This window comes from Blennius ocellaris, assembly GCF_963422515.1.
Source record: "Blennius ocellaris genome assembly, chromosome: 10".
Taxonomy (NCBI): domain Eukaryota; kingdom Metazoa; phylum Chordata; class Actinopteri; order Blenniiformes; family Blenniidae; genus Blennius; species Blennius ocellaris.
In genome coordinates this window covers 6,973,922-7,001,300 of record NC_137659.1, presented here as the reverse complement: position 1 = coordinate 7,001,300, position 27,379 = coordinate 6,973,922, and the positions used below count along the sequence as shown (strand labels likewise).

The window sequence follows — 27,379 nt, the reverse complement described above, 5'->3', positions numbered from 1 at the left end:
AGCTTCAGTTTTTACATGAAGTACAACAACAGGGATTCAAAGCCGGATCCCGACACTCTCAAGGTTTGAACTTAACCCAACACACCATCATATAATTAAATTATAAGATGAAAATATTAAATAGGATGATGCATAACATTAAATCTGCTGTGTTTTTTTCTCTCGATTTATTAGTCCAATTATCAGTATTCAGATATAGTTTGTATACTTAGAAGGTAATAGGAAATTCAACTGAACCTGACATTTTAATGACAAATCAACATTTACACCCATTGCCTCTTCGGGGACTGTTGGCCAAATCACTTCAACCAGTTTGTCCATTTATGAGCTTTCCTTGGCAGAGAGGCAGTAAAAATGTTGAGAACTACTCAGTAGACATAATTGCCCCTCCTCAGCCCCACTGTTACCCCTGCAGCATCTCTGGGATGATAAAACTCATTGCTGCTGATCATCGGGGGCCTTTGGACGAAGGCGAACACAGCAGGGGGGCAACTTTACAAGCTTCTTAACACTGCTGAGCTCTTTTCCATCAATCAGCCTGGAAGTCAACTGAGTCATAAACACGGTTTAATCTTTTCCTTCATTCTGGATGCTCACTCTGTTTCTGAAAATGTTATTTTTGTGAAACCACTCTCTGTCTGTCTCTTCGGGCACATCATCGGTTACAGTGTGATTATAGGGGGATTGAAGATGCTGAACAGGGTCTGCTTTTCTTGGCTATCCTATAAATGATACAAACCATAAGAGTGTTGACGTTGTAGTTCAATGTAATTTTTGACATGCAGCATGTCTTTATATAAGTGCATTTGATTAGAATTATAAATTACATAAATGTTCCTACTACACACTTATTACACACTACTAACTTACTCCAAAGTTCCATGTTTATTGATGGTGTCGATCGACAATTAAAAACTAAAACAAGTTCACAAAATGTAGATATAAAACCCTCTTTTATAAAGTAATGTAAAAAGCTTGTGTTTATCATCAAATATGTATCAAGTTTTTAATGTGAATTGAGAATTTCAAGTAATGATATCTCCAATATGAGTTAACATTAGATAATCCAATAAGTGTATTCATCTACTTGAAGCGTCTATTATGACTGGTTATTAAGGGTTTCACAAAGATTTAATATCAACAATAACTTATCAGAAATCTGATTCACTTTTGTTGATTTTAAAAACTGAAGAGTTTATATATCGGCAATAAGTCAACTAACCAAATCCTATTAATCCAGATTATTAAGACATGTGGGTCATTTTTATTTCAATACTAAATATTAAGGATGTCATTTGTGGAATTAGAAGTCTATTAATATTCACTATACTTTTCATTTCTGCTTACATATTATGTGATTTTTTTTTCCAGATACACAAGGCCTGATCTCATGTTATCGTCTCTGAAGGAAGCTGAATTGCATGTTCAGGCAATGAGAACATATTCAATTTGAGTTTGTTTTTCAGGTGATCAACTAAGAATAAAATCATGAGTGGCACTGAAGCTAAACATCAATATTCATAAAAAGGAACTGCTGGATACATTATCATTTCCCTCTTCATTTGTTTGAGTTCACATGAAGTAATCAAAAGAAGCAACAAGTGGCCAAATGCATAAAGTTAAATGTAGTACAGCAAATTTGGCAAAAAAAAAATATTATAAAAAGGAAAATGTGTTAGGACACTATGTAAAGTTTGCTCTCGTTCTTATAACAGCAAGTATTTAACAATTTAATTACATAATCATGTATTAGCTCCTAACAGCTGGGAAATTTTGGTAGGTATCAACTAGAGACATGTTACATCACAACTTTTAGACCATAACTTAAAATTTTAAAACACAAACATTTGTATATTTCACCACAATAAGTAGAAAAAGAAATGCGTGTGAAGTCACTAATGCCTCAAGATATGAAGTATTTATAGAATAGAATAGAATACAATACAATAATTTTGTTTCCCCGGATCAAAAAGATGAAATAAATGTTAAAGATGTTAAACACATATAAAACATGGATGAAATCTCTACTCAAAACCAAACTCAGTGCTACCAAATGTTACTTATTGAACTGTTAAAAAAAAAAACCCACTGCAACGGTGTCCAGACAACAAATTCTTAATGTGTCTTTTCAGTGATTACGGAGACAGGATGCTTCATCTTCAAAACAAACAAGCAGTGACAAACAAAGTCTGAGCGGTCTGTTGAAAATCCCACTGAGACAATCAAGACTTTAAGCAATCTCTCTTTACTCATATATTAAAAAAAATGTAAATAAAAAATGGAATAATCTTTGTGATAACTTTAGGATATTCTAGAGAATGCCAAAAGAAACTTTCTTGCAGATTATGTTCTACCTGATATTTATATGACTTACATATTCTATTTTTAAAGTAATATACTACAGGAAGACAGGAAGTGCTGATGGTGCAGTTCCTGTTGGCTTTGAGTCACCAGGAGGGGGTCTGAGGGGCGGAGCTAAAGGTCCACATGCTGAAGCCATTATAGCAATGGCACCACTCCCTGCAAACCCCCCGTTACTCAAACATACTTGAGCCTGATGTGAGAAGGCCCCCGTCCCTGTAGCTACATCTACTGTGACCAGAAAAATAACAGGAGTGTTGAATCAAACCGGCTTGATTTGAGCACATGCTCAGTGGTCGGGTCATGAGTTCTCGCTCATTTGAAGTTGTCCAGATCTGCTCGATTAGTGACGTGAAGGCTCTGGAGTCATTTATGCTGATTCTAGTTCAGATAATCCAGTGGCACACTTAGTGAATTTCATCTACTCAGAGTATAAACTGTGCTACACTGCTGGGGAATCAAGCAAAGATAGACGTCCCTTCTAAACGTCGTCAAGCCGAGAGCAGTTTGACACAAACGCCAGGTTTTAAATTGCACACAAAATGCCTCGTAAAGAGGAAAGTAGTCTGTGGCTCTTCTGAATATTGTCCCAAGTACAGAGCTACTGGTTCTTGAAAAAAAAAAGAAAAAGAAAGAAATATTGGACTAAAGGTCTCTTTGTGAGTTTCAAAATGCCTTTCTGCATTACTGCATACCTCAAGACCTCATATATTCCAGATGTGCTGAATTGGCCAGGAACCCCCCCACCACTACCCCCGCCCACCCGCACCCCCGTCTCTTCAGCCCCTCTCCTTTCCACAACTATTGCCTCACAGAAGCCATGAAAAACAGGCAATATCCCAAAACTATTAAAGACCCAAAATGACAAGGCATAGCTTTTTTAGAAGGCTTCTGCAGCCTGTTAGGAGGTCGAGCCAACGTGTGATGCCTTCAAACAGACTTCTATCCTTTAACCCTCAAAATAATAAACCATATTCTAATGATAAGGATGTAAAGCCACATAAAAGAGGAGCCGGGTTTTCATGTTGAAGGTAGTGAAGCAGACTCTCCACTGTCTTGTCTGAGGGGTAATTTGTCAGTCTCCGTGATTTTTAATGACACATCTTCCTGGCTGCTCCGGCGGACTTGTGATATACTATCTGCCATGTTAACAAGCTACTAACATGACAAAGGATTGTGATTTACCCTGAATAACTGAAGCATGTTGTGACAAGAGGAACCCCACTTAAAATCATGAAAGCAATTTAACCACCAGACTGTAGCACATTAAAATGCAATTTTCAGATGAAAAGGCAATTTTTTTTCTTTTTGAAGAAATCCAGCCCTGCTCATCTCATAAGTTATTGCAACCATACAGTTTGATGTTTAAGTTGAGACGTGCAATTAGCTCCTGCAATGCTGTGACTTAATGTCTCCGTGGCTGCGCAGCAGCATCTTGGGTTGTCTTGTCAGTCGTTTTCGTGTCACTGCCATCTACTGAGAGTTGGCAGCAGAAGCAGCAATTAAAGTACATTGGAAAGCCTGTAAATGTTTGCTAGCACATCATGCAATTATGGTGAGTTTAAATATCTGTCAGAGGGAAAGATGGGCAATGGGCAAACTGTGCCAGTGTGGCATTCACTCAAGATTTTTTCATATTGCATTTCTCATTTGCCTCCTGGATGATTTCTGATGTGTCAGACTTGTCTAGTGAAGTTGCTTAACAATACAAAACAGCTCTTAAAATAATCCATTTTCTGCATCATAATCAAATACAAAAAGACAGACATTCGAAAAGTGGCACAAATCAAATTTCAAAACTTTATGAGTTAAGCAACAAAAGTTTCTACGAGCTAAACCACGCTGACGATTCTTTGACTTCACAGACAAATGAAATATTAAAAGTATTTATTGTGACCCAAATAGGTGTTTTTTAGAAGAAGGGAAATATTTCAGTTTTTTTTCTTCTGCTTTTTTCCATCAACGCCCCTTTTTGGACTGACTGGGAGCCCAGATAATGTGGAAAGATGGTGTTCCTGCAGGCCAGAATATGAGTATCCCTCCCAGAATTCCACCATACTGTGCCCAATCATTATATAAAAACTTAATCACAAAAACGATATGCTTAAATTTACTGGGAAGTATTGTAAACATATTGACAGCAACCCGATTAAATAAATAGGGCAACAAGAGGGAAAAAAATATACCGTTCTTACAACACTGTATACAATGAAAGAAAAAAAGACTTTAACCCAATATTGAATCCGATCTGTAAGTTGCGTATTCCCAAACGTCGTGCGTAAAAGTTGTGCGTAAATCATCAACTGCACTCGCATGTCACGACTACTTGGACTCCAAATAGAAAAACGATGCTGTCTTGTCATCAAACACAATTTCCAAAATTGCAACACTATCGTGACCACTAATACTTGTCACTTGTGCATACTTTTGCAGACTTGTGATTTTTACGCGCACATTTCTTCGCAGACCGGCATTTACGTTCAAAGAGACACTGGTACTGTCAGCCAACTTCTCTGAGGAGCGTCCCTGCTTTTTGTGCCAAAGCCAAACCACAGGTCACACTTAGCACAAAAGTCGGCATTTTAACCAAAAAAGTCAAGAACAAAACTTAGAGACAAACTGATTTTTGATTAATTAAAGTTGGAATGGAGTAACGTGATTTGTCCCAATTTCGTGTCAGTCAATTCCAGATTTATAATGACAAGTCTGCAGATGACGTGGGGGTCATTTTTTTCTAAGTGTAAGTTGATTAAGGTGAGTTTAATTGGGCTTGATTGCAATAAAAGTTGAGTCAGTTTGAGCGTAGTTCCATCTGCGGGCTGTCTGCCAGCTCTGAAACTGTCAGGGAGTCCTGTGGACTTGGCACAGAGTCTAATGTAGGGAGCAGCATGCAGCTTCTTACCTGCTCTAACATTGGCGGCTTGTAGGATTAACATTAATGTGACCACAGCGGTACGCGTTGAATCCCATAGCCACCTTTTCGTTTTCCACCTGGTGCTCCACCTTTGCATCTCCATGATGAGCGCCCGCAGCTGCACAGACACCGGGTGACTTGCTTTACAAGACGGTCCTCTCCACAAATCCACGGAAAAGAGAGAAAAGAAAGAAGGGAGGGGAAAAAAAAGTGCTTATACTACAACGCCATGTGTGAAAGTTAGAAGGATGCCTCTCACAGCCGGACTGGGCCCTTCAGATCCGCTCCCCCTCAAGCGGAGCTTTCACACTGATGGTAAAAGGCTCATGAAAAAAAAAGTGGGGGAAAAAAAAAACCCGCTGTTCCCTGAGAGCTGCGCACCGTGAGGAGGCAGGACAAACCTGAGCCGACTGGAAGATACTGACACTGGAAAACCCGGCGTTCATCAAATCACCGCTCAGGAAAAGTTGTCCCTTCACCCGCCCCCCCCCCCCCCCCCACTTGTACCGTGAAATATGTCTAAACAGTATGGAAGCAGCATGAGCATCCATGCATGCGCATCCATGCGCACTAATTACAGGACCCGGCACAATGTTCCACACATGCTGGGACCTGGAAATCCTAGAAGCACCCGAAACCATGTCATTTCAAAGAGCCAAATACTAAAACGGACATAAAAGCAACCCAACAAATGAAAGAACATGGACTATTTTCCTAAATTTATCCAGAAAAAGAAAAGAAGAAAATAACGTATAAGAATGGGGAGGCAACAGAGAGATTCAGGAGCAGAAGCGTTAAACTAAATTTAACACCAGATGTAAATGAGGGGATGGGGTGGAGATGTTATTATAGACATTTCCTGAACGCATAAGAATGTGAAAACAGAGACTGAGTCGCCTGTATATGAGCCGATGGTTAATAAAAAAAAAAAAAAAAACCTCAGTGGCCAAGGTGAGATGATTTCCAGACACTAGGAGTTTCCTGAAGGAGCCTTTAGGGTAGTTTTTCTGTGGGTTTTTTTCTTTTGTCTTTTTTGGATAGCAGAGCTTCTCTGGCCTGAAAATAATGAATGGTAAGAGATGACTGGAACAAAGAGTGGAAGCACAGGTGGTAGCTATAGAGTTCATTAGTGCTTTTGTTTTTCTTTCTTGCATACGATAAAAAATGTGGCACATAAACTCAAACCACAGTTTTATCATGAAGCAGAAATTACAACTGCGCTAGAGATTTTAAGTTGCATATTGGGTTATTAAGAGAGGGAAAAAAACTATTATATAGTTATAACTCTAAATGCCCAGAAACTTCCTTATGAAGTAACTTGTCTTGGCTTTGATTAGTTATTTTAGGCTCCAGGACCAGTGACCTGATTTCAACCATTTCTAAACATGGAGTCACCCTTTATTTGTATATTCACACAAATCCACATCTGGTTGTATATTTTCATTGGGCAGTTCTTTAGCACTCTTTTCTCATTTATTGGCTTCTTTTGAAAAATACTTACCCATCAGACAGGGAATAGGTGTCAGTTTGCACATTAATGCCAACACTTAAGAAACGTTATTGGCACACTGTACTGCTGAAGTTAAGATCATTTTAAATGGTACCAGTCACGATAACTTAAGCCATGTGAATTACTGGTGACAATGGAAGATTTTACTTGAATATTTCCACATCAAGGGGTGTCAAACATAAGGCACATGGACCAAAATCGGGCTCATAAGAGGCTCTACTCTGGCCAAACCACTCAGGAAATGGTAAAAATTTCAAAGAAAACATTGCTTAAAAAATAATTATTCAGAGTAGCTACCCAACCCAACACTGTGATATACTGCTATGAAAGGTAGGTACCTGGTTGCTGTCAAACTGGGCTCAACACCATGCTGTCAGGGTGAGTTTGTAAAACCACCCAGAATGCAAAACCTATAAGTTTCTTTTAGATATTTAACTACATTTTGCACCAGGAGGTTTCATTAGATCTGGCATTATGTTGAGATTGTAGTCATTTTCAGTAGTATTTGTTTGGTTATCATCAGATATATCCTGTGCCACAACAAACACAATATTGAATTTAAATATAAAGGTAATTATGGCACTATTTTACCAGTCTGGCCAAAATAAGACGAAACTGGACCGTATGTGGCCCCAAAACTAAAATGTTTGACATCCCTAGTGTAAACCATGTGAATGCAGACCGAGCATTCATGATGGTCCTCTTAAATGTTTCTATATTTACTGGCGAGATGTCTCTTTGGGTGATAGATCCTTTTTCATTGTTAGCTGAATGATTAGTGTGCTACTTTTTGTCTCCTAATATTTTGAATAACGTCTGGCTTTTCATGAATAGTCTTGCCAAATTACTTGCTAAACATTTAATCTAATGAACATTCAGACATAAAGTCAATTTTAGTAAAACCTTTTGGTGCAAAATACAGTAAATAACAAATGTTGAAATTCCATTTGTGCATTCATCTTCAGCCCTTGATGAAACTGAGGGTCACAGGGTGGCAGAGGAGTGAAGGCAGGGTACATTCTGGGAAGGTCGCCAGTCAGGAAAAAAAACTAAATCAGGAAATCATTAGTGAGCTTCATGCTCAGAGGAAAATCAACATAGAAAATCTACCACAGTCCTGGAAAGAGTGTGCATGTTTGAATACTAAAACAGACAATTACACCATAATCAAAATACAGTAGGCCTCCACTGCTTCAATGCGAATGAGTTTTAGGAAAAGTAACTTTTTTTTAGACATTGCGTGTAATTAAATTAGTTCTGTGCAGAATTTCATCGGGGTGTATTGTCTGAATTGTTCTTCGTCTTCATGTATGAACCGATGTGATGGTCCTGTGCTTCCTCTCAGCTATACAGAGAGACCATGGGACCTGCCGGGCTGCTGGTTCCTGGCACATGGAAGATTTCTTTTTCTTTCTTTTTTTTTTTTATTTCCCATTGTTTGGAGGAGAATGTTAGAGGCTCTTGTTCATGTAGCTTCCCGGGATTATAGCCCAAAATGTTTGGTATAATTTGAGCAGCTCTGCAACTGGCAGAGTAGAAATATGAACAACTGAACTGAAGTCTTCAGTTTTCCTATTCAAATGGCCTGAATCAGTCAGCCGGCGAAATGTTCTGACGAAGGTCTAATGGCTCCTTACAGCTTCTTGTTCCCGGGACAGTCTACAATTTTCAGGAGGGCTTGGCTCGGGAGCTGCCTTCTTTCGAGCTGGAAGCATATGATTACAACTCATCCATTTACTGCCAATGTGTACCAAGATGACATTGTATAATTATTCTATAATAAGTCTTCACTCTGTGCTGGGGTCAGCCCAGAATAGCTATAAAAACAAAAATGTCTTAAAAGTTGCCCCGTGGCTATGTTTTTCTATCAAATGCAGCTTTTAATCAGAGCTCTTTGAAATTTCAGACTGAAATTCTTCATGCTGCTTTCCAGAGATGGTAGACGGCCAAACTTGTCTTTACAGTCGCTTCAAATATAAACGTTCTCTCTGAAACATCACATGTAACTTTTTTTTTTGATTTACGTTTCCATTTTATGCAAATACATTTTTAATGATCGTGTGAATTATGTTGTAGTAGTGATACAATGGTAAACCTGGCAGTCCATTTCATAGCTTATTGTGTGCAGCTTATAGAGGCAGCTCACACTTCGTAAAATGAACAGGAGAGTTTTATTTCCTCAAATCACCAACACAACAATTTGCTCTCAAAATGAATGTACAAAATCCCAGTGTGCAGCACCTTTCGTTGTATATTGCTGCCGAGCAGCCCTCCTCCCATGAGCTTCACACACTGAGACAAAACTTGCTTGACGAATGCTAAATCTGAGCAGTGTGCCAAATTCAACATGACATGATATGTTGTGATATTGACTTAACTCGAATCCCACATTGTTTCTATTTGACAACAGTTCTTTTCATGTGGCGCAGCTTCAGAACCTCCTGGTGAGTCATTCTAGGCTTTTGTAACTCTCTGAACAGATGAGCAGTGCAATCATCACTTCATATATGTTGTATCCTCTGGAGAATCACTTTTTTTCTGTCATGGCAAATGGATTATTCACAAGAGTTCTGTGCCGGTGATCACAGAATTAACTCCAAACATGAGATTAATCAGCTTTATTCTATTTAGCAGTGTGGTCGGAAGAGCCACGTATCTCTAGAGTTCCCGAACCCTGATCTGTGCTGATTTATCCATCTTGGAGTCCTGGACAGTTGCAGCCAAGTACAAATTTCAAAAAATGTAACTGACTTGACATAAACATGTTTAGACAATTGGAGTGAATCAGCACACCTGGAGAAAATCTACCTCTGCATAGTGTGAATGTGCAAAATGATGCAAAAGGTCATCAGGTGTGGAGCAGAGCATCATGGTAGTCTATCCAGTTGTCTTCAAAACTCAAAAAGTGAAACATTTGGCACAATGGAAGACCACACAGCTTGTAATGAGTGTCTATTGTAACTTTAACAGTGATGTTTGCTGTCTTTTTCTCCTAAATATCTGATCTGAGCAATGAGTGGGTTTATTTAAGTTCTGCACTGTGTAAATTACAGAACTATCACTGGCAGATTAAAAGTTGAAGCTTCCATAGTTGCCACAATTTACAACATACAGGTCAAAACCAAAATCTTATATACCCTGATATTTCCTCTAACTGCTCAACATTACCATCCTCATGTTCACACCAATGTTAAAACCAACCACTCAATCCAACAGTTTGCTTCTTTACTTGTGACTCCACAGTTCAGGATTGTTGCTGATGTGCAGAATATATCATACAAGTAATAATTTCTGGCGTGGTATACCACAGAGAAAAGAGCAGATGGAGCTCGATGGGTGTGGGACGCAGGTGGAGATATGTCGAGACCTCCTGGATGCGTCTGAAGCACATGGACCACAAATGTTCGGCAGTGTGGCAGCACCATGTGCTACTACTGTGGTGAAATATTAGTCTGGAGTCCTCTGAGAATGAGCCAGTGTCCTGAATTCCTCTTATGACCAATTGTACAGCAGTTTTTTTCTTTCTTTCTTATATACTTCTTAATGACTGTGGAAAAATCTATTTTCGTTTTCTTATGCTTTCCCCACAAACAACTCTGGAGCAGGCAGAAATTCAAAGTGACTTCATCTGGGTGAGAGGGATGTTCCCCTTTATCAATTTGAGTATAAAACTTGCTGGAAGACCAAAGATTCAACAAGCTTAGACTTCTTGTACGAGCCCACGAATACATGTAACCTCAAAAGCTCCTCGTTACTATGAATTATCCATTTATGTGGCTGGACGGGGGTAGAGTGGGATACGCACTAGACGCTCAACCACTTAACCACCGACTGGAATGAATGTTTGTCTGGGCATGTTTATTATAGGTGCACGTGAAGCCCAGATAGCTTCACCTATAGTGGGTGTTTGATAGCATGTGGGAAGATGTGCTTTCCCTTGAGATATGTATTTTAACACTCATTTTAAAATGCAAATTTGTACAGTACCAATTCCCAAAAACTACAAAGCGACTTCATCTGCAGATGAGCCAAAACACATCAAATGAATGTATTTTAAAATGCCAGTGAATAAAAGCAGCCATGCGTGTGGAGAATGAAATTCAATAGAAATGTAATTTGAAGTTACAATCCCATCTTAAACTTTCTGCGTCTCAGACCAAGTTGGGATTTTAGATGAAAGACTGAACAGTCAGGTTGTTTTTAATGATTTTTAAAGACAACCTGGGATTCTTGTCCTGCTTGAGCTAACCACTGCATTTGATATTTCAGACCACGACATTTTATTATCTCATTTACAGTATCTTATCTTACATTTATGGTTATGCCCTGGAGTGGTTGAGGTCCAATCTTTCAGATAAAACCATGAACATAAAACAATTTTGATTCGAAGTCCTACTCCACTCATCTTTTGTGTGATCTTCTGCATTTCTTTTTTGAACTGTATTTTTCCTTTTTGAAAACCTTTGGGCTCTGTCTCTGTGGAAACAGCTGAAAGGCCAGTATTACAAAAACAACTAAACGGCACCCACTACTAGCTTAACATGGTAACTGCATTGGCTTTTGGGGGTTTTTTTGCTGCCATTTCCATTATAATGGACACTGTTTTCAAAAAATTGCCGTGTAAATGCGAAACGTTTCTGAAACGAAAACACAAAATTGACGTCCTTTGATTGACTTGAAACATTATTGTGTAAATGTGGCCTGTCAAATTGATTCCCAGAAACTACATCAGCAGAATAGATCAACTCAAATAAATGCTGAGAAGGATTTGGCTATAGATGAATTTAAGAAAATCTTAAGACCAAATCATAATAGGTAAATGTGGCACGATGAAGAGAGGCCATCCTGTATTCAAGTGTCATGTCAAGTATGTGTGATGAATGCCTCTCCTCCCGGCAGTGAAAGGAGTGTTATGGCGAGTTAAGTGGAGGGGTCTGCGATAATCCAAACATGCCCCAAGCATCTCATATTTCATGAGCAAAAGGTTCCCTGAGTCCTGTCTCCAGCTGTCAGCAGTAAAAAGTGATTGTAGAGAGAGACCGGCCGACACTGGATGTGGAGGCTGACAAACACAGCTATGAAACACACAAAACCAAAGTTCACTCTTGCTTTCATACTCAGGGAGAGAGGGGGGACAGGTTAAAGATGTCAAAGAGCCCAGTTTACTTGACAACAGCTGACTTTTGGGTCTTTAAAGCTTGAAAGTACAACAACAAATCACAAAGATAAAAGCCAAAGAAACCAAGAGTGATACTGCACCAGAGAAGATGCAAAATTTAAACACCAAAAGTGCACAAACAAGCAGGAGACTTGACAGAAGAAGGCCCATGGCCCTGTGCACCGAAGACTCTTAAACTCATGAACCTCATTGGACTTAAAGTACGTTGGGAGTTGCTGTTTTCATTTGACATGCATGTTCCTCATTACTTGTGTTTGTTGCGGTCAAACAAATTTCAGTGTCATCTTTGATTCGCTGTACAAAAACATTTATTTAGGGAATTCAGTTTTGCTTGGATTTAAAAAAAAACGCTTTGATCATGACATTCACAAACAGTACAGATGAGGAAGAAAATTTGAATGACGTTTTTGATTCGGTTGCAGTTCAAGGACATATAATAAATCACATATGAAAGTAGCTCAGCCACATTGAGCATATCTAAGTTGTTGTATTCAAGATTTGTTGTTTAAAATATACTCCATTTTCCTTACATACAAATCTATAGATAACTACTTTTAAACTGTACAACAACTTTTAGTTAGTTTTTTTTTCTTCAATGCAACTGTCCTAAAGATCTCTGCATAGTTGCAGGATGGTAGTTTTAGCACAGTTCTATCTACTTTTTGAACGATAACCCTTCATTGGGTTAGTTCGTAACTCCCACATTTATTCCAAACAAACCATGGTAAATTGATGACAGCCAGAAAATCCATGCTATCATGCCACTATGATGCTACTATATGCTCCTGAACACATATCTATTGTTTCAACTGTACTTTTATAGCCAGCAGTAAACATCATTGTCGGACAGCAGCACTCAGTAGTGTATGTAATGTACAAAGACGATGTTTAAAGCCAATTATAGCCACGGATGTCTGCCCAAGACGTGGCAAGATTGTGTTCAGCTGAGCAGGGAGCCATTTAGCGACACTTCTGTAACATGAAGACTAAAAAATAGTTGGTAATCACTCGCACTGGGCCACTCACACTGCCATATGTTGACATACAGCTCTGTATATCTTTGTTGTTCTTGTTTTTTTTTTTTTAACATGTTATAGTCCAATGTCCAACCTCCTTTTTATTTCTAAGGTCCTTAAAATAGTTATAGCAAGTCAGTTACATGGTTTTAGAGCTCGTCATAGCACAGAGACAGAAGGTTAAGTGTGTCAACCTTAAGATAAGGTTGACACACTGCTTGTGTTTGAAATTCAGGCTGTTCTTTCCACTGTTTTGCTGAGAACTGACCAGACACCAAAGAGAAAGTTTATGTTGGCGTTATCTATGAAAGCAGATGATATTGATCAAAGTAGAAGCTTGTCATGAAGACAAAAAAGTCTGGAATTTTCTGCTTCTGAACTCAGATAAAACAGATTATTATATCTCATTCTCATTCACTCAAAATCCTAGAGAGAAATTATATAAACATACTGTATAGTAACACTTACTACTTATTATTTTGACCTCCTGTTATTACTCTGACCTCCTGTACCATTGTGAGGAACCTAGGAGTTATTTTTGACCAGGACCTATCCTTCAACTACCACATTATACAAGTCTGCAGAACAGTTTTTTTTCACCTGTGATGTCCTTAAAATCAGAAACATGAGCCAGAGCAATTAAAAAAAAATGTATGCATGTGGTTGTTACTTCCAGCGTAGACTATTGTAATTCCCTATTATCTGGGTCTCAAAATAACTGATGAAGAAGCCTTAAGTTGATTCAAAATGCTGCTAGAGAGTATAAACAGGAATCAGCAGGAGCAATCATATCACTCCAATATTAGCTTTTCTTCATTGGCTTCCTGTTAAATCTAGAATACAATTTAGAATCATTCCTTTAACTTCTAAGGTTCTTAGCAACCAGGCTGCACCTTATCTTAGACAGCTGTTAGTCCCATATGATCCAGCAGAACACTTTGTTTTCAGAGTGCTGACCCTTGGTTTTCTAAAAGTAGAGCAGAACTTCTCAGTTCCAGTTAGGAAGGCTGACACAGTTTCTACTTTTAAGGCACAGCTCAAGACTATTCTATTAAATAAAACCTACAGTTAGAGCTGCTTTCAGGACACCAGACCATATTATAGTGAAGCTGCTGTAGGTTTAGACTCTTGGGAGACCTTCACGGCAATTACTTGAATTTATCTTCTGTCCTTTCTGTGCATACAATGATGTTAATAAAGTTTTATGAAAATGTAAAGACCTAATCAATACAATCAACATTGGCAAGCTCTTCCAGTCTGTAGGTTTTGGACGATCACACTCATATGCAAATGTGAAATTTATTTCTGTCAGTAAAATGCATCCCTGAAACATAAACATCATGCTGAGATTACCGTTTTCCTGTTAAACATTTGCAAAGAGGATTTTTACAGAATCCAAATAATCTGTATTTTTACATTCATGCACGTCAGCAGGCGTCGTTTTCCTTTCGTACTTTTCCTGGGATGTTGCTCTATGTCTTCCTGCAGTGTTTGTGAACCAGTGGGAAACCGGTAGCAACAGTTTAAATCACTCAGAAACTGTGCAGAATTGCATGGACACCCTTATTTAAGATAAGGTTGACACACTGCTTGTGTTTGAAATTCAGGCTGTTCTTTCCACTGTTTTGCTGAGAACTGACCAGACACCAAAGAGAAAGTTTATGTTGGCGTTCAAGGCTCTTTCTCACAGCTTCGTGACAAAGCAAATATCAGTTGGCAAACTTTTTGTTGCAACAGGTATATTCCCTCTGACATCTTAATGAGAGAGTATGCATGTGGGGTTTCCAGCCGTAAAAGCAGTTATTGGGTCGACTCCTTGTCCCAGCAGCCATCAAGCTTTTAGAAGATAACAAATACATACAGGCATATTTACTGAGCCCAGCTGTGCCCTGAGCTGCATCTCCACGTTCGGCTAATTCTGACATGTTTTGTGCAGCCCTTGAAGCTGTCGGGACAAATACTCTGTTAAAAAAAGACTCCTCACATCTCTGGACTCAGTACTGGGAATGGAACCACTCACCATGTGAGTTCCAGGTGTCTGCTTAAATCAAGCTGAAGGCTTGCTTTGGCCTGCTCTTCGTGGAGGCGACGTTGTTTATGTCTTAATAAGTAAGAGCAGAAAGTGAATTTAAGAACACAGCTTTGTTTGGGTAAATCAACACCTGACTCATTATTTGACAAATTTGGACTTTCTGCTTTTCTTACAAATCCTCAGTGACACCTTAGTATTTCGAGATTATTGATGGAGGACATGAATTTATATATTTTTACACATTCTGCTTGCAAACTCACTTTTCTCACAATTCAGATGGTTTTTTTTTTTAGCTCCTTTGCTGTTTTATCCAAGAGATAAAAGTCATTTTGAAGAATGGTGTTTTAATAAAGTTAAAAGCAAGATATTTTTGTTGGAATTATTATTTCAATATAATTTCCATCCATCCATCTTCTACGCAGCCTTAATTCACTTCAGGGTTATGAGGCTTTGGATTTGATCTCAGCTGACGATGGATGAAGGGCAGGAAACACCCAGGACAGCTTTACAATTCAACAGGACACACACCCCCAAAGTTTAAACTGGAGCTATTCTCAATTTAACAATTCTCTCATTAATGACTTCTCAACATTTTACTTATGTAATTTGTAATAATGATCACAATTAACTCCTCTTTGAACCCACAATGACAGTGAATCTGAATAAAATCGAAATAATTAACGCGGGGCTTGGATTCGGCTTTTTACAAAAGCTCTTTGAGTCTGAAGAATTTGAATCATGACTTGGCTTCCAAGTTACACGCCCTGCCTGGTTCACATGTTTTTCTGCTTAGTCACATCTTGAAGTGCGGTCCAACTCTAACTGTGCTGCAGATCAAGCATCAAATTGCTGAGCTAATACTGGAAAAGCTAGTCCAGGAATCCATCCGTAATCAGGCAACTGACGTTCCAATCAATGTCGTGGTCGTTCGTAGCTAATAAAGACAACTAAACGATAAAACACTGTCTCATTGAGAACAGGAGATCCCGATTTGTTATTCTGACATTGATCATTAGCCAACAGACAATGTCACCATGCCTCAAAGCAAAAAATGCCTAAAATACAAGCCACACTACCTTAAATCCTTGATTACACCAGAGCCTGCTTCTATTGAGGATCAAAACAGTGACTGTAGCTGCAGATATGGAAAAACAGATGAAGTATATTATAGATTTATGCACTCACATCACCCATAACTCTATGAATATCAACGGGCCACTTCATTCCTTCTGCAACAACAGTGTGACAACAGTTAATTCCACTGAAAGCACAAAAACAATGCATTGCTTCTGTAAGGCATCCTACAACTTTGGAGAGGAGCCAGATCAAACTTATTCATCATTTCTCATAGCTCCATCCTTGTTTGTTTTACAAAAGTTATGGTGGAAAAGGGGGAAGCAGTAGCAGCAGTAGCTGCACTATTTTCCCTTGTTCACCTCCCACAGTGTATGAATTGGGTGATTTCCAACATGGTGGTTTTGGGTTGCAGTAACCACTCGCTGGATGCATTGCTGTTTCCAGTGTCTGTAATCCGCGGTGCCAAGACGTCCCTCCACAAGCCTCTGCAACAAGCCAATCGAAAGCCTTTGTTCTGAAACATACGACTTGGGTAGAAGAAGTGGAGTAGAAGTGGATGTAGTGATCTTTCCATCAGAAAATCTTTTTTTGGCGAATAAAAACAGTCAATTTAATAAGCTTCACATATCATCTCATGTATGCCAACTATTTTAAGGATTGTTTTAATGTGCTTTCGTTTGAAGCTGAATAAACAAGGACAGAGACACTACTATTATAATTCAAGTGGAAAGCTAGTCAATGATACAGGCAAAGTCATTAATCATTCATGAAAATACATTTGATCCCTGATAATATCATAGCCCTACAATGTGACTGACCAGCCACAAAATATAATGTTATCAAATAGCTTAGATTGTTACAGCAAGAAATCTGAATTTGGCACTAAAAAAAAAAACTGGAGATAAAGTACTAAAACAAGAGAAAGGTTAAAATATATAAGCTATATTAAAGTCTGCTAATTAAAGTGTCGTTGATCCAGGTGAGGAAACGCTACTAACCACAATAATCTCAGCATCCCTGCTGAAGGCTGGATTAATTTGCATCACCAAATATGTTCCAAACAGACATAATCGGAGACTTTTTCAGATATATAAATCACAAATAATATATGTTTGCACTAAATCAGTGCTGTCAAACACATTTAAGTTCAGACGCCACATACAGCCAAATCGAATGGGCCGGACCAGATAAGTAGTGTCATAATAACCTTTAAAATAAAGCTTTGAAATGTTGATTGTTTTGTTGTTGTGGCGCAGAGCTTACATAATGAAAATATTGATATTTTCAAAAACTTTTACTATGGAAAATGATTGCAATCTGAAAATGAAGCCAATTTTAATGAAACCTTCTGATGCAAAATACAGTGAAGTATCCTCAAAAAGTCACGCACAATTTTCACGCCAGAGTATCTGTATCAGTATCCTTGGTATGTGTGAGTGTCACAGCATACAACATTATATAAATCACCTTTATTTCTTCACATCTGCTTGGATTCTAAAAAAACTTTGACTCAAACTGCACAGAGTATCGTCATTTTCCTCTCTGAGCTGCGTCAAAACCTTTTACTTTCACTAACACTATCCACCTGTCCTTTTCACCCCACTCAGTAGGATGTCCTTGCATCACCTCTGATCACCCCCTCCCCACACACACACACACACACACACACACAGCCGTCCGCCGGCACGCCCTGCAATTTGAAATCCTCCGCTCACCATCTCCAAGAGAAACATGTGAGCTTTTATTACTGCTGAAATGCTCCACTGTGTCGTCTGTCTGGTCGCTAAGAACAGCTGCTTCTGCTCATGGCATGGATGGAGATGATGAAAGTGGTACGACTGAGATGAAGTACAGAGCCTGGAGATGTATAAACCCTTTCATAAGGCTACACGACCAACAACTTCGCCCAAACTAAAGCTATTGATTGGCCCATCGGCCCCCAAAACGAATGATTTTATGTTTTTCTATTTTCTTTAATTGGAACCCGATACATTCTGCAGAGTGCTGGCACCACCCAAGTCTTTTTTCTAGGTCCAACATCTGGCTGTCAAAGAATGCCAAATCCAGGCTTTAAGGAAAGGAAGCTACAGGGCGGACCTGCAATAACATAAAAGACGATTATGAACATTTTTGAGTGACATTGATCCATTGCTGTTCCCAGTGAAAGTACTAACACTTAAACTAAGAGAGGTGACAGGACAGCTGGGTTTATGTTTGCAGCATAACGACTGGTTTTGATGTACAGGTCACTGACAAATGATGCAGCAGCACAAACTTTACCAGGTCAGTGCAGATAAAGACTCCAAAAAAAAAAAAAAAGGTTCTATTTCTGAACTTCAAGGGTGGAGGAGGTGTGAGTGTCCACATGTGTGTAGTTTTGTGCGTTTAGGCATGAACGTGTGCTCTCGCTTGCCCGTGCACCCGTGTGGAGCCGATAGGCAGAGCAGCATGTCTGGAATCATTTAGCCGGACTCAAAGCACATTCCCACATGTGGAATCATTCCTCTCAGTAGGAGTGTCATTGTTTCCAAAGACAGCTTTGCTCTCACCATGATTCAGGTAGCATATTCTTTTTTTTTTCGTTTCTCAGTATGTTCCATTTGTCCTGTTGTGAACAGTACAGGCATTCACAGAAATGTCATGAAGGGATCCAGAAGGAAGTGATGAGTGTACAGACATGGAGAGCCTGATGGGTGAGATAGAGATAGAAATGAACTAGCATATGCCAAATAAATTTTACTTCACAGACTACATACACCCTAATTTCTTCTTTAGTGGGCTGGACCACTAAAATAGTGCCACCTTAAAAAAAATGCATTTAAGTTTTGAAAATGTTTCTTTGTTTTGGTGCTGAGCATATATGTGATGAAAAGGGTTATATTTATTTATTTATTTATTTTAAATCCAAAAATGTCTAGAATCTCAACAAAAAGCCAATTTGAATGAAACCTGGTGCAAAATATTGTGAAATGTAAAAAAAACTAAACTTCACCTATAGCTGTATGTTTTTACTAACCCATCCTGACAGCATGGATGAGAGGCTAGTCTGATAGCAATAAAGTAGTTGGACGTTATGACAGCCTCACCAATATCTCAGCTAAGGTCCCATTGTTGCGTTGTTTCCACTTCTCTTCAGAAATTTGTTTAGAAATCAGTGTCTTCTTTGAAAGTTTTACTATTTGCTTGCTGTGTTGTCCGGATTGGAGCCTCTTGCGGGTCGGTTTTTGAAAGCTGGCCTCACGTTTGACACCCTTGCAAAAGGTAGACATGTTACAAATCCATCACAGGTCAAACACTGAGACACACCCTCACTATCATGTTGACACCTACAGAAATTGTAGAATCTCTTAAACGCCATTGCATGTTTTGTGGAAACCGGAGGACCCATGCATAGACAGAACATGCAAACTTAAACCAGGAATACACAACCTGCTAGCCACTACACACCCATTCAATTTTTAAACATTTATTGAGTACTATTAAACATTTAATCTGAAAGTCATTGTGAAGCCTGAGCTTATGCCTCTTTGTGGTCCTGCAAGAGAAGAGCAGTAAACCCTCCGTGGCTCTCACCAGCCAAATGTATGGCTCTCGTTGTGGTCGCCACATAGTTGCCTGTGGTAGAGGCCACTGCACAGGCAGCACTGGAATAGAAGTTTATTACTGGCCACCAAGTCAAGCCCTGCTCACCAAATTGATGCCCTGGAACAAATATAACGTCGAAAATCACATACGCGCGTAAACTGTGAAGCAAATGCACACCCATGCCCAGCTACACTTGTAGAGGAATGGACGCGCACGCACGCAAGCACGCACACACGCGAGCGCGCACACACACACACACACACACGCACACACACACACACACACACACACACACACACACACACACACACACACACACACACACACACACACACACACACACACACACACACACACACACACACACACACACACTATACTTATAAAGTTCCTGTTTAGGTGTAAGTGGGTGAGAAATGCGGGCACTTTGTTCAGTCTCAAAAAAGTTCCTATAGTTCAGTGAGGAGAGGAATCTAAAATAAAACTTGGTGAGAGATGGGGAGGAGAAAGTGAAAGCGCCATATCTATACACAACATAAGAGGACGTGAAAGACCTGGAAAGAAATCTTCTATCTTGAATCTTTTATCGATGACATAATTCATTGTGAGGAGGAAAGAAATAGTCAGGTTTTGTACTAAGCTTTTTCTCTTTTGATATATGCGACAAGTGGTACCGTCAGCACACGGCCGCTTTCAGTATAATTGAAGACATGATGTCACATCTACGTCTGGAAACAGCAGCTGGGCTGCAGAAGCTGTTGTCACCCACATTTCCCATTGGCGGGTGGTTTCATCAGACATGCTTCAAATATGTTACACACACTCACTTAATACTGGTCTGGGATTAGGTTTGGCTCCAGACACTTGGCTGCAGATCGATCACACACAATAAAGAAGCAAATACAACCGTCTGACAAGCCACTTTTATTTGACCATTTCTGACAAGACAAACTCCGATTTGCAATATTGAAGTTTAGCATCACACATCCATGAAAACAGCGTCAGCTGTAAAAGCTGGGTGATGCCCGGAGACGTTAAAAAGTTTCCTTGAAGTTATTTTGTGTTTTGGCTCGATGCACTGAAGTGTAGATGGCTTTATAATAGTGCCAGTGTGCCTATTTTATACATCTAGTGGAAGAAGTATTCTGAACTAAGTTCAAATAAACTCACAACTCCTAATGTGAGCAGATTCACACCACAATGCTGATATATAATCACAAACAATTTCCCAGCGAAGAGTACAAATAAAATTCCAATTATGATCAAACCTTTCTTTTAGTTTTGACCTGTCAAGTTTTTCCAAGGTTTTCTTCTACTATAGCGCCACCTTGAGGTCAACAAAGGCACACCATTGCAGACTAAAATTGGTTTGACCTTGTTTATTTTCCATCTCCATGTGAGTTCAGTGTTTCCAATACTTGGGGCAGATGTCAGCAAAAATGAATTTCACCATCATCCATTCGGAGCTGCTTGGATTTAATTCGAAAATGTTGATGCTAAACACATGATTACAAATCAGAACCATTGGAGCTTCTGATCTTTGACAAGATGTTTGCGTGCTGATGGTTCCTCAAAACACCGCTGTGAAGGATTTCAGCACTGTAAACTGGGTGTAGAGCTGGGGTGTCAAACATAAGACATGTGGGCCAAAATCAGCCCACAGGAGGCTCCAAACCACCAAGCAAACTTAAAGAAAGTAATCGATTTATTTAAATTCGATTGGGCTGTATGCAGTCAACAACAAAGGGGTCCATGAGTACCCTCACACACAGGGGTGGATGATAATATTTATGTCACAAGGACCAACGTACAGCCTATGTACATTTTGCATTTGGATACAAATGCAAAAATTATGCATTTTCACCTGAAATGCTGTCATGTGAACCAGGCCAAGCATCCCTGGGGTAGATCCTATAAGAGGAAAATGGTCAACTTAAATTGGAAGGATGTTCGAATTTTATTTATTTATTTATTTTTTCAATCTAGTGTGAAAGCTCAGGAAACATTTGAAAGCTTTGAAGGAGCACCCCAGAGAGTGAAATGAATGTTTTCTTAAAGTGAGAGATCGGAAGTTTTATTAGTTTATTGCACACCTTCTACATTTCTTTACTCTAAGTTTTGGAAAGTAAACTTCAGATTTTATGCCAACAGAGCATAACTAAAGAGATGTGGAGAAGAGAGAGAGAGAGAGAGAGCGAGAGAGAGAGACAGAGAGCGAGAGAGAGAGAGAGAGAAATCTCTCTTCTTTTTCAAGCCTCTGTAAACCTGCCTGTCATTTCCAGGTTGCCTTCATGCCGTCAGAGGCTCCAGATTAGATACGCACCCTCCCAGAGCTTCACGAGGTGTGTCCTTCATTTGGAACCGATGGGGGTTTTCTAATTGTCGGTTTGTTTGCTGAGCAATTTGGCTCTCAATCAGCAAATCCTTGGAGAGACCCCTAGTGTTGAAAATTCAGACGTGCACACACAGATCCCAGAAAGGTCTTCTGTGCCTGCTATCTGTTTTGTAACAAGGAGATAATGGACAGAAAATAGACACCCGGGGACGAGTTGGACAGGGTAAATCTCATTCAGAGGCAAACTCATATAACTCCGGAGGACCTAATTTGATTTGGCTGGAAGTAAATCTTTCCAGAATGCCTAATGGACGTCCTCCAAAATTAACATCCTGGATATTCTACTGGGCCTCTGTGTCTACAACCTATCTTATGCTTAAATGGTACATGAGCCAACTTTGCAGTGGTGCTGTGTTTAATGGTGTTTGTCAGGGTTTCACGGATATATCCCAACCTCCATATGGAAATGAAAAATAGGCTGGGAAAGTGTGTGTTAAACAGTAAAAGAAGGGGACACAAATGCACCTCAGACTCAAAAATGATTAGACGTGATTGTCCAATTACTTTATTACTCCCAATCCTGGATAAACCAAGTGTAGAAACTCTGCAGGGATTGTTGTATTTCTTCCTCACATGGGGACTGAAACTCATCAAAGATGCATTTGAGAGGTGACAAGTTGATTAACTTAAAACAACATTCTGTGTCTTGAACATTCAGTGGCACTACCCTCCCTGGACCAGAATAAGCAAACATACAGTGCAAGCGTTAAAGGAGGGCTGGGAAAGTAGTGCCAGAATAATCTTTAAACTTATACTATAAAGTTTTTCTTTGTTGTGTATATAGGTTGAAAATGTCAATTTTTGAACCAGCTTCAAATCTCAGTTCAAGAGGTCATTTGGCATGAAAATGTATCTTTGGTGTAGGTTTAGTACAATGTGCTCAAATAATTAGCCAAATGAGACCAAACAAGTCAATATGTTGTCTCAAAGACATTTTTTATCGATCACAAGATTGCACCACAAAGTTGTGTATTGAATCACTCAAAGCAGCCGCAGGAAGTGCAGGTACAATGTGGTGCAGTCTACATAATAAACACATGAACATCACTTATTCAACTAACAATCGAAAAGTCCACTCAAAGAGCCCAAACTGGAAAAGCCAGTGGAGAGACATGACTGTTTCTAAAGTGAGTTAACTTGGCCATCAGTGGTATGTAACACAAACTCCAGAATATTACCGTTTTGAATAGTGACTGGTGACAGATCAAGAAGAAAGAGTGAATACCGGTATATCAAAAATCTGGACGGCTCCAATGAACCATGTTATAAACTCTCCACGTCAGTGGAAGCCTGAACAATTTCTCCAAAGATATTGACTTGTTTAAGGTTTGGATGGTGATGCAGCTCTCATCATTCCAAATCCCACATTGCTGTTCCCTGAATTGATATTTCTTGACTGCCAAGGCCATAACATGGTGTTAATTTCATTTTCCTACTCGTCAGATCCTTTTGGGATACCGCTTCCTTGAGGGAGACATTTGTTACATGTGTGCCCTCATTTATATTTTTTGTTTTCCTTTAATTTGTCACCATTTGTTTTATTGCTGATTATACAGCCAGCTGTCGGCTATGGTTCCTTGGAGTTTTGCTTGATCAAACAGGCAACTGTGTTTCACTATTTTCTGGTGATATCTAGGTTAAGTATAATACAGTATGGAACAAGGATATGCTTTATTGCTTCAGTACTCCACCTCCTTGTCTCCTCCTCCTCCTTCTCCGCTCTCGTGCTCTGTCTCTCGAAGAAGGAGGACATTGTTTCTTAATTAATACATTATGTGTTTGAATCACACAGGGCTGAATGAGATGCAGTGTAGGAACGATTGAGATATACTTTGATCATCAATTATTAAAATATCTTGTAGTATTTTGTGTAATACTTCACGAACACATGGAGGTAAACAGACGTTAGTGTGAAAGTAATTCATTTATTTACCTCTCTTGGCTTGTTTGTGTAATTTTCTCAGACTAACTTTGTCAGTTCATCGGCCTCATAGCATGTCTGGGTCTGTTTATGCTTCGCGTCGAGGTTGTGTTTGGCTACTGCTGCAGCAGTGAGTACAAAAAACTGCCAGGTGAAGACAAGAACTTGGACAAATCCTGCAAACCAGTGACACCCGAAAAACAAAGTCCTCACGCCGCCAATGGTAGGCGTTTAGTGTGTTTGCACAAAAGCTCATTAGTGTGAGATCAGGTCAAGGTTTACGGCCAACCCCTCTCTCTTTTCTCTGCCAACTATACAGCCTGTGATTATCTCTGTTTCAGCACAAGCCAGGGACCTACAGCGCAGCGTCTTCGCCTTTTAAAGGGTTGTTGCTATTTTCTCCTGAGGTGGAGGCTAGGAGTGTTTTAAGAGATGATTTCAGCGCAGTAATCCTGCCTCCTGTCCCACAGACAGACATCTGTCCCACACATTGCTGCAGTTTTGCAAGGGTGGTTCATCATCTGGTGAGCATTTTGAGGTGCTTCTTGGTTGCCAGTTAAAGTGCCTTATATTTCCATTCACCTCAAGGCTTGCTCGCAGTGCCTCCGAGCCCTTATCTTCACAAAACTGGCAGCCTTTGAGATAAAGAACTTTAGAATTAAAAAATAAAAAGTAATAATAGTGAAGGTGGATGTGGCCAGTGAATTGAAGTAGGAATCCAGTGTGTGTGCAATCAAACTTGCACTGACATTTTGTTATTTGAAAGATTCCCGTCTGTTCTTCTCACCTCAATAAGCCTCACTTAACTCATTTTTCCTGTTTCTTGCTCTGTGGGAGCCGATCGCTCAGAAAGAAAGGAATCTTACTTTATCTCACAGCCAGCAGTGATATCATGGAAAAGGCTGTGAGTCAGTCAGGTGTGGAGGAGACTCGGAGGGGTGATCCGAAATTTTCATTTCCATTTCTTATCTCAAGTGTGCGTTCACAGTAGACTGATTTTATTACATGCCTGCCAAATAGTTAATACAATGATTTGCATTAGTGACATATTGCTCCTAGAAATATTATCAAATACGACTTGAATAGGTCAAAGGAAACCAACATGACTTTAAGTGTTTCCTGAAAACTGCTGAGCGTCTTCCACATTATTGTTGTAACAAAAAAAAAAAGATAACAAATGTCTGAGGAGGCGAAACTACAAACATTTCAGGAGCAGCCGGCACAGGCCAGCTCAGGAATTTTCTTCACAGTAAAACTGTTGCTCGGCTTATGACCATGAAAGCAAAGCTCTCATTTCCCGCTGACTACTGTGAAAGAGGATCATAAAATTGACTCCATGTGTAATTTTATGGTGAACTTTTCCAGTCACCAGCAGCTCAGTGGCATTAAGTTCTATTGAAATTCACTCAAAAAGCATACATTACTGTGCATTTCATTGGAAGAAAAGGGGACTTTTCATGAGAAGCTGTCTCGTATAGATGTCTCTTTTATGGATTTAAATCAGTCATTCTTGATCAAAGTTGACAAAGGTGGAGGGACACGATGTGTCACATCAGACCCAATATTTGACTTAATCTCATGAACCATTTTCCACATGAAACTGTGTTAGAAGTCTAAAGAGGAGGATTCATCAGCCAGTGTCTGTCTCCACCTCTATTCTGTGCTACATTATAACAAATTTCAAGCAAAGAAAACATTTTTGATATCCTATGAGTTCTATTATGGAAAGAAAGTCCATAGTATAAGTTTACACTCCTGTAGAAAAGCAAATTCATTGTACATATTGTAAATTTGCTGCCAAATGCTCTATGAGATGTTTGAATGGGATTAGATGCATTTGTGCATCAGGATGGTTCATAAACAGAATCTCATATAATACAATGAGTAACAAGTAATGTACTTTTTTTTTTTTTTAATCTAATTTTGGTTTTGGTTTTCTTGCACCCTATTGAAAACCCAAATTGAATAGAAAATCCCATTTCTCCAGTTATCAAATGAACGCCACAAACAAAACTCCCATTTTATGCAGCAAACTGACAAAATAATGTTGATTTGAGTCCACTGACATCAAACTGATTTTTATCTTCTCAACGAGGCTGAACCAGTAAAATGCTACCACATAGAATAAGCTTATCTCTAAAATGGTAACTTTAGATGCAATTTTTTTTTTTTTATGTATCTATGTAATATCCTTAATTGTCCTCTGAGATTCTACCTGCCAATCACTTATCAGATGTTTCTACAGCTTCCCTCTCATGGTATCATTTTGATGAGAATGGTATTTTCCTATCAGTAACTTGATTAGTTTTTTATTGCATTACAAATCTATTGGCTACTCGCAATAGCCCGGCTGCTGTACGAGGGTCTCATGTTGAATACTTGGAATTCTCTTAATTTGGGGGAAAAGATGATAAATGTCTTTTATAATAAATGATGCCATCAGAGTTCAGTCACAACACAAGAGGCTGTAACACTCTGGATGTGCTGCATCAGAAATACATTGGCATTTCCTTAGCAGGGAGGATCTAAAGAAAGGATGTCGTTAGTTGTTTTATGGGAAATGTAAGATCCAGTGTTTTCAGAGCTAAACACACGAATGGGCTTAAAGGCTGACAAAGCTTTGGGTCTGAGAAGTTTTTAGACCCTGGATTCATTAGAGCCTTTAAGTAATGGAAGAGAAAAGTTCAGCTCAGGAAATCAACTTCTTGTTGTGACGTGTTTCTTTAGATTTTCAGAGAAAAACTGTTTTCTCAGACTGAAAGAAGAGTGTTAATTTGATGACTGGTCTAAAAGTGTTTGATTTGTTACTGAGTGGTGGCGTGCTCGATTCCATCTGAGTGTCTGACTCAGTGTGTGTGTGTGTGTGTGTGTGTGTGTGTGTGTGTGTGTGTGTGTGTGTGTGTGTGTGTGTGTGTGTGTGGGTGTTTGTCTGAGCGAGTTTCACAGCGTAAACCTCTCCTGGGGGACTTCCGCTGCTGCTGTTATTCTTTGCAGTGAGATGGAAAGCTTTTCTCAACATCTGCACAACATATCATCATGGCAAAAAAGAGAGCGCAGGATTCTGGGCTGAACCTTTCCATTGGAAAGATCCTGCTGATTTCATTTTTATAGGACTTTTGCCTCCTTTGGTATGTGTAGCATCAGATGAGAAAAACTGAAAATTTGCCAAGAAACCATTAGTTTATTGACATTTTTGAAACTATGAAGGGAAAAAAGTAAAAACAAGAAACTCTTGTTGATACATGTGACGGTAAGTCAGATCATTAAACTGCCATGCAAAGCCGAGGGCAGTTAAGCAGCAGATGACTCCATATGAGATTATAATGGACCATAAATGTGGTTAGTCTCTTCATTTAACACCTTTTCATCCATTTTAGTGTAGCTTATCA

General features: G+C 39.3%; 1 protein-coding gene across 1 annotated transcript in view; it reads right to left on the bottom strand.

Moving 5' to 3' along the window:
• col11a1b (collagen, type XI, alpha 1b) overlaps positions 1–5,666 on the bottom strand; it is an 81,603-nt gene extending 75,937 nt beyond the window's left edge. Inside the window, exon 1 of the mRNA XM_080503366.1 lies at positions 5,264–5,666. Coding sequence (XP_080359492.1) covers positions 5,264–5,378 — 115 coding nt within the window. The 5' untranslated portion in view covers positions 5,379–5,666. The remainder of the gene's footprint in view (positions 1–5,263) is intronic.
• Positions 5,667–27,379: the final 21,713 nt, after the last annotated feature.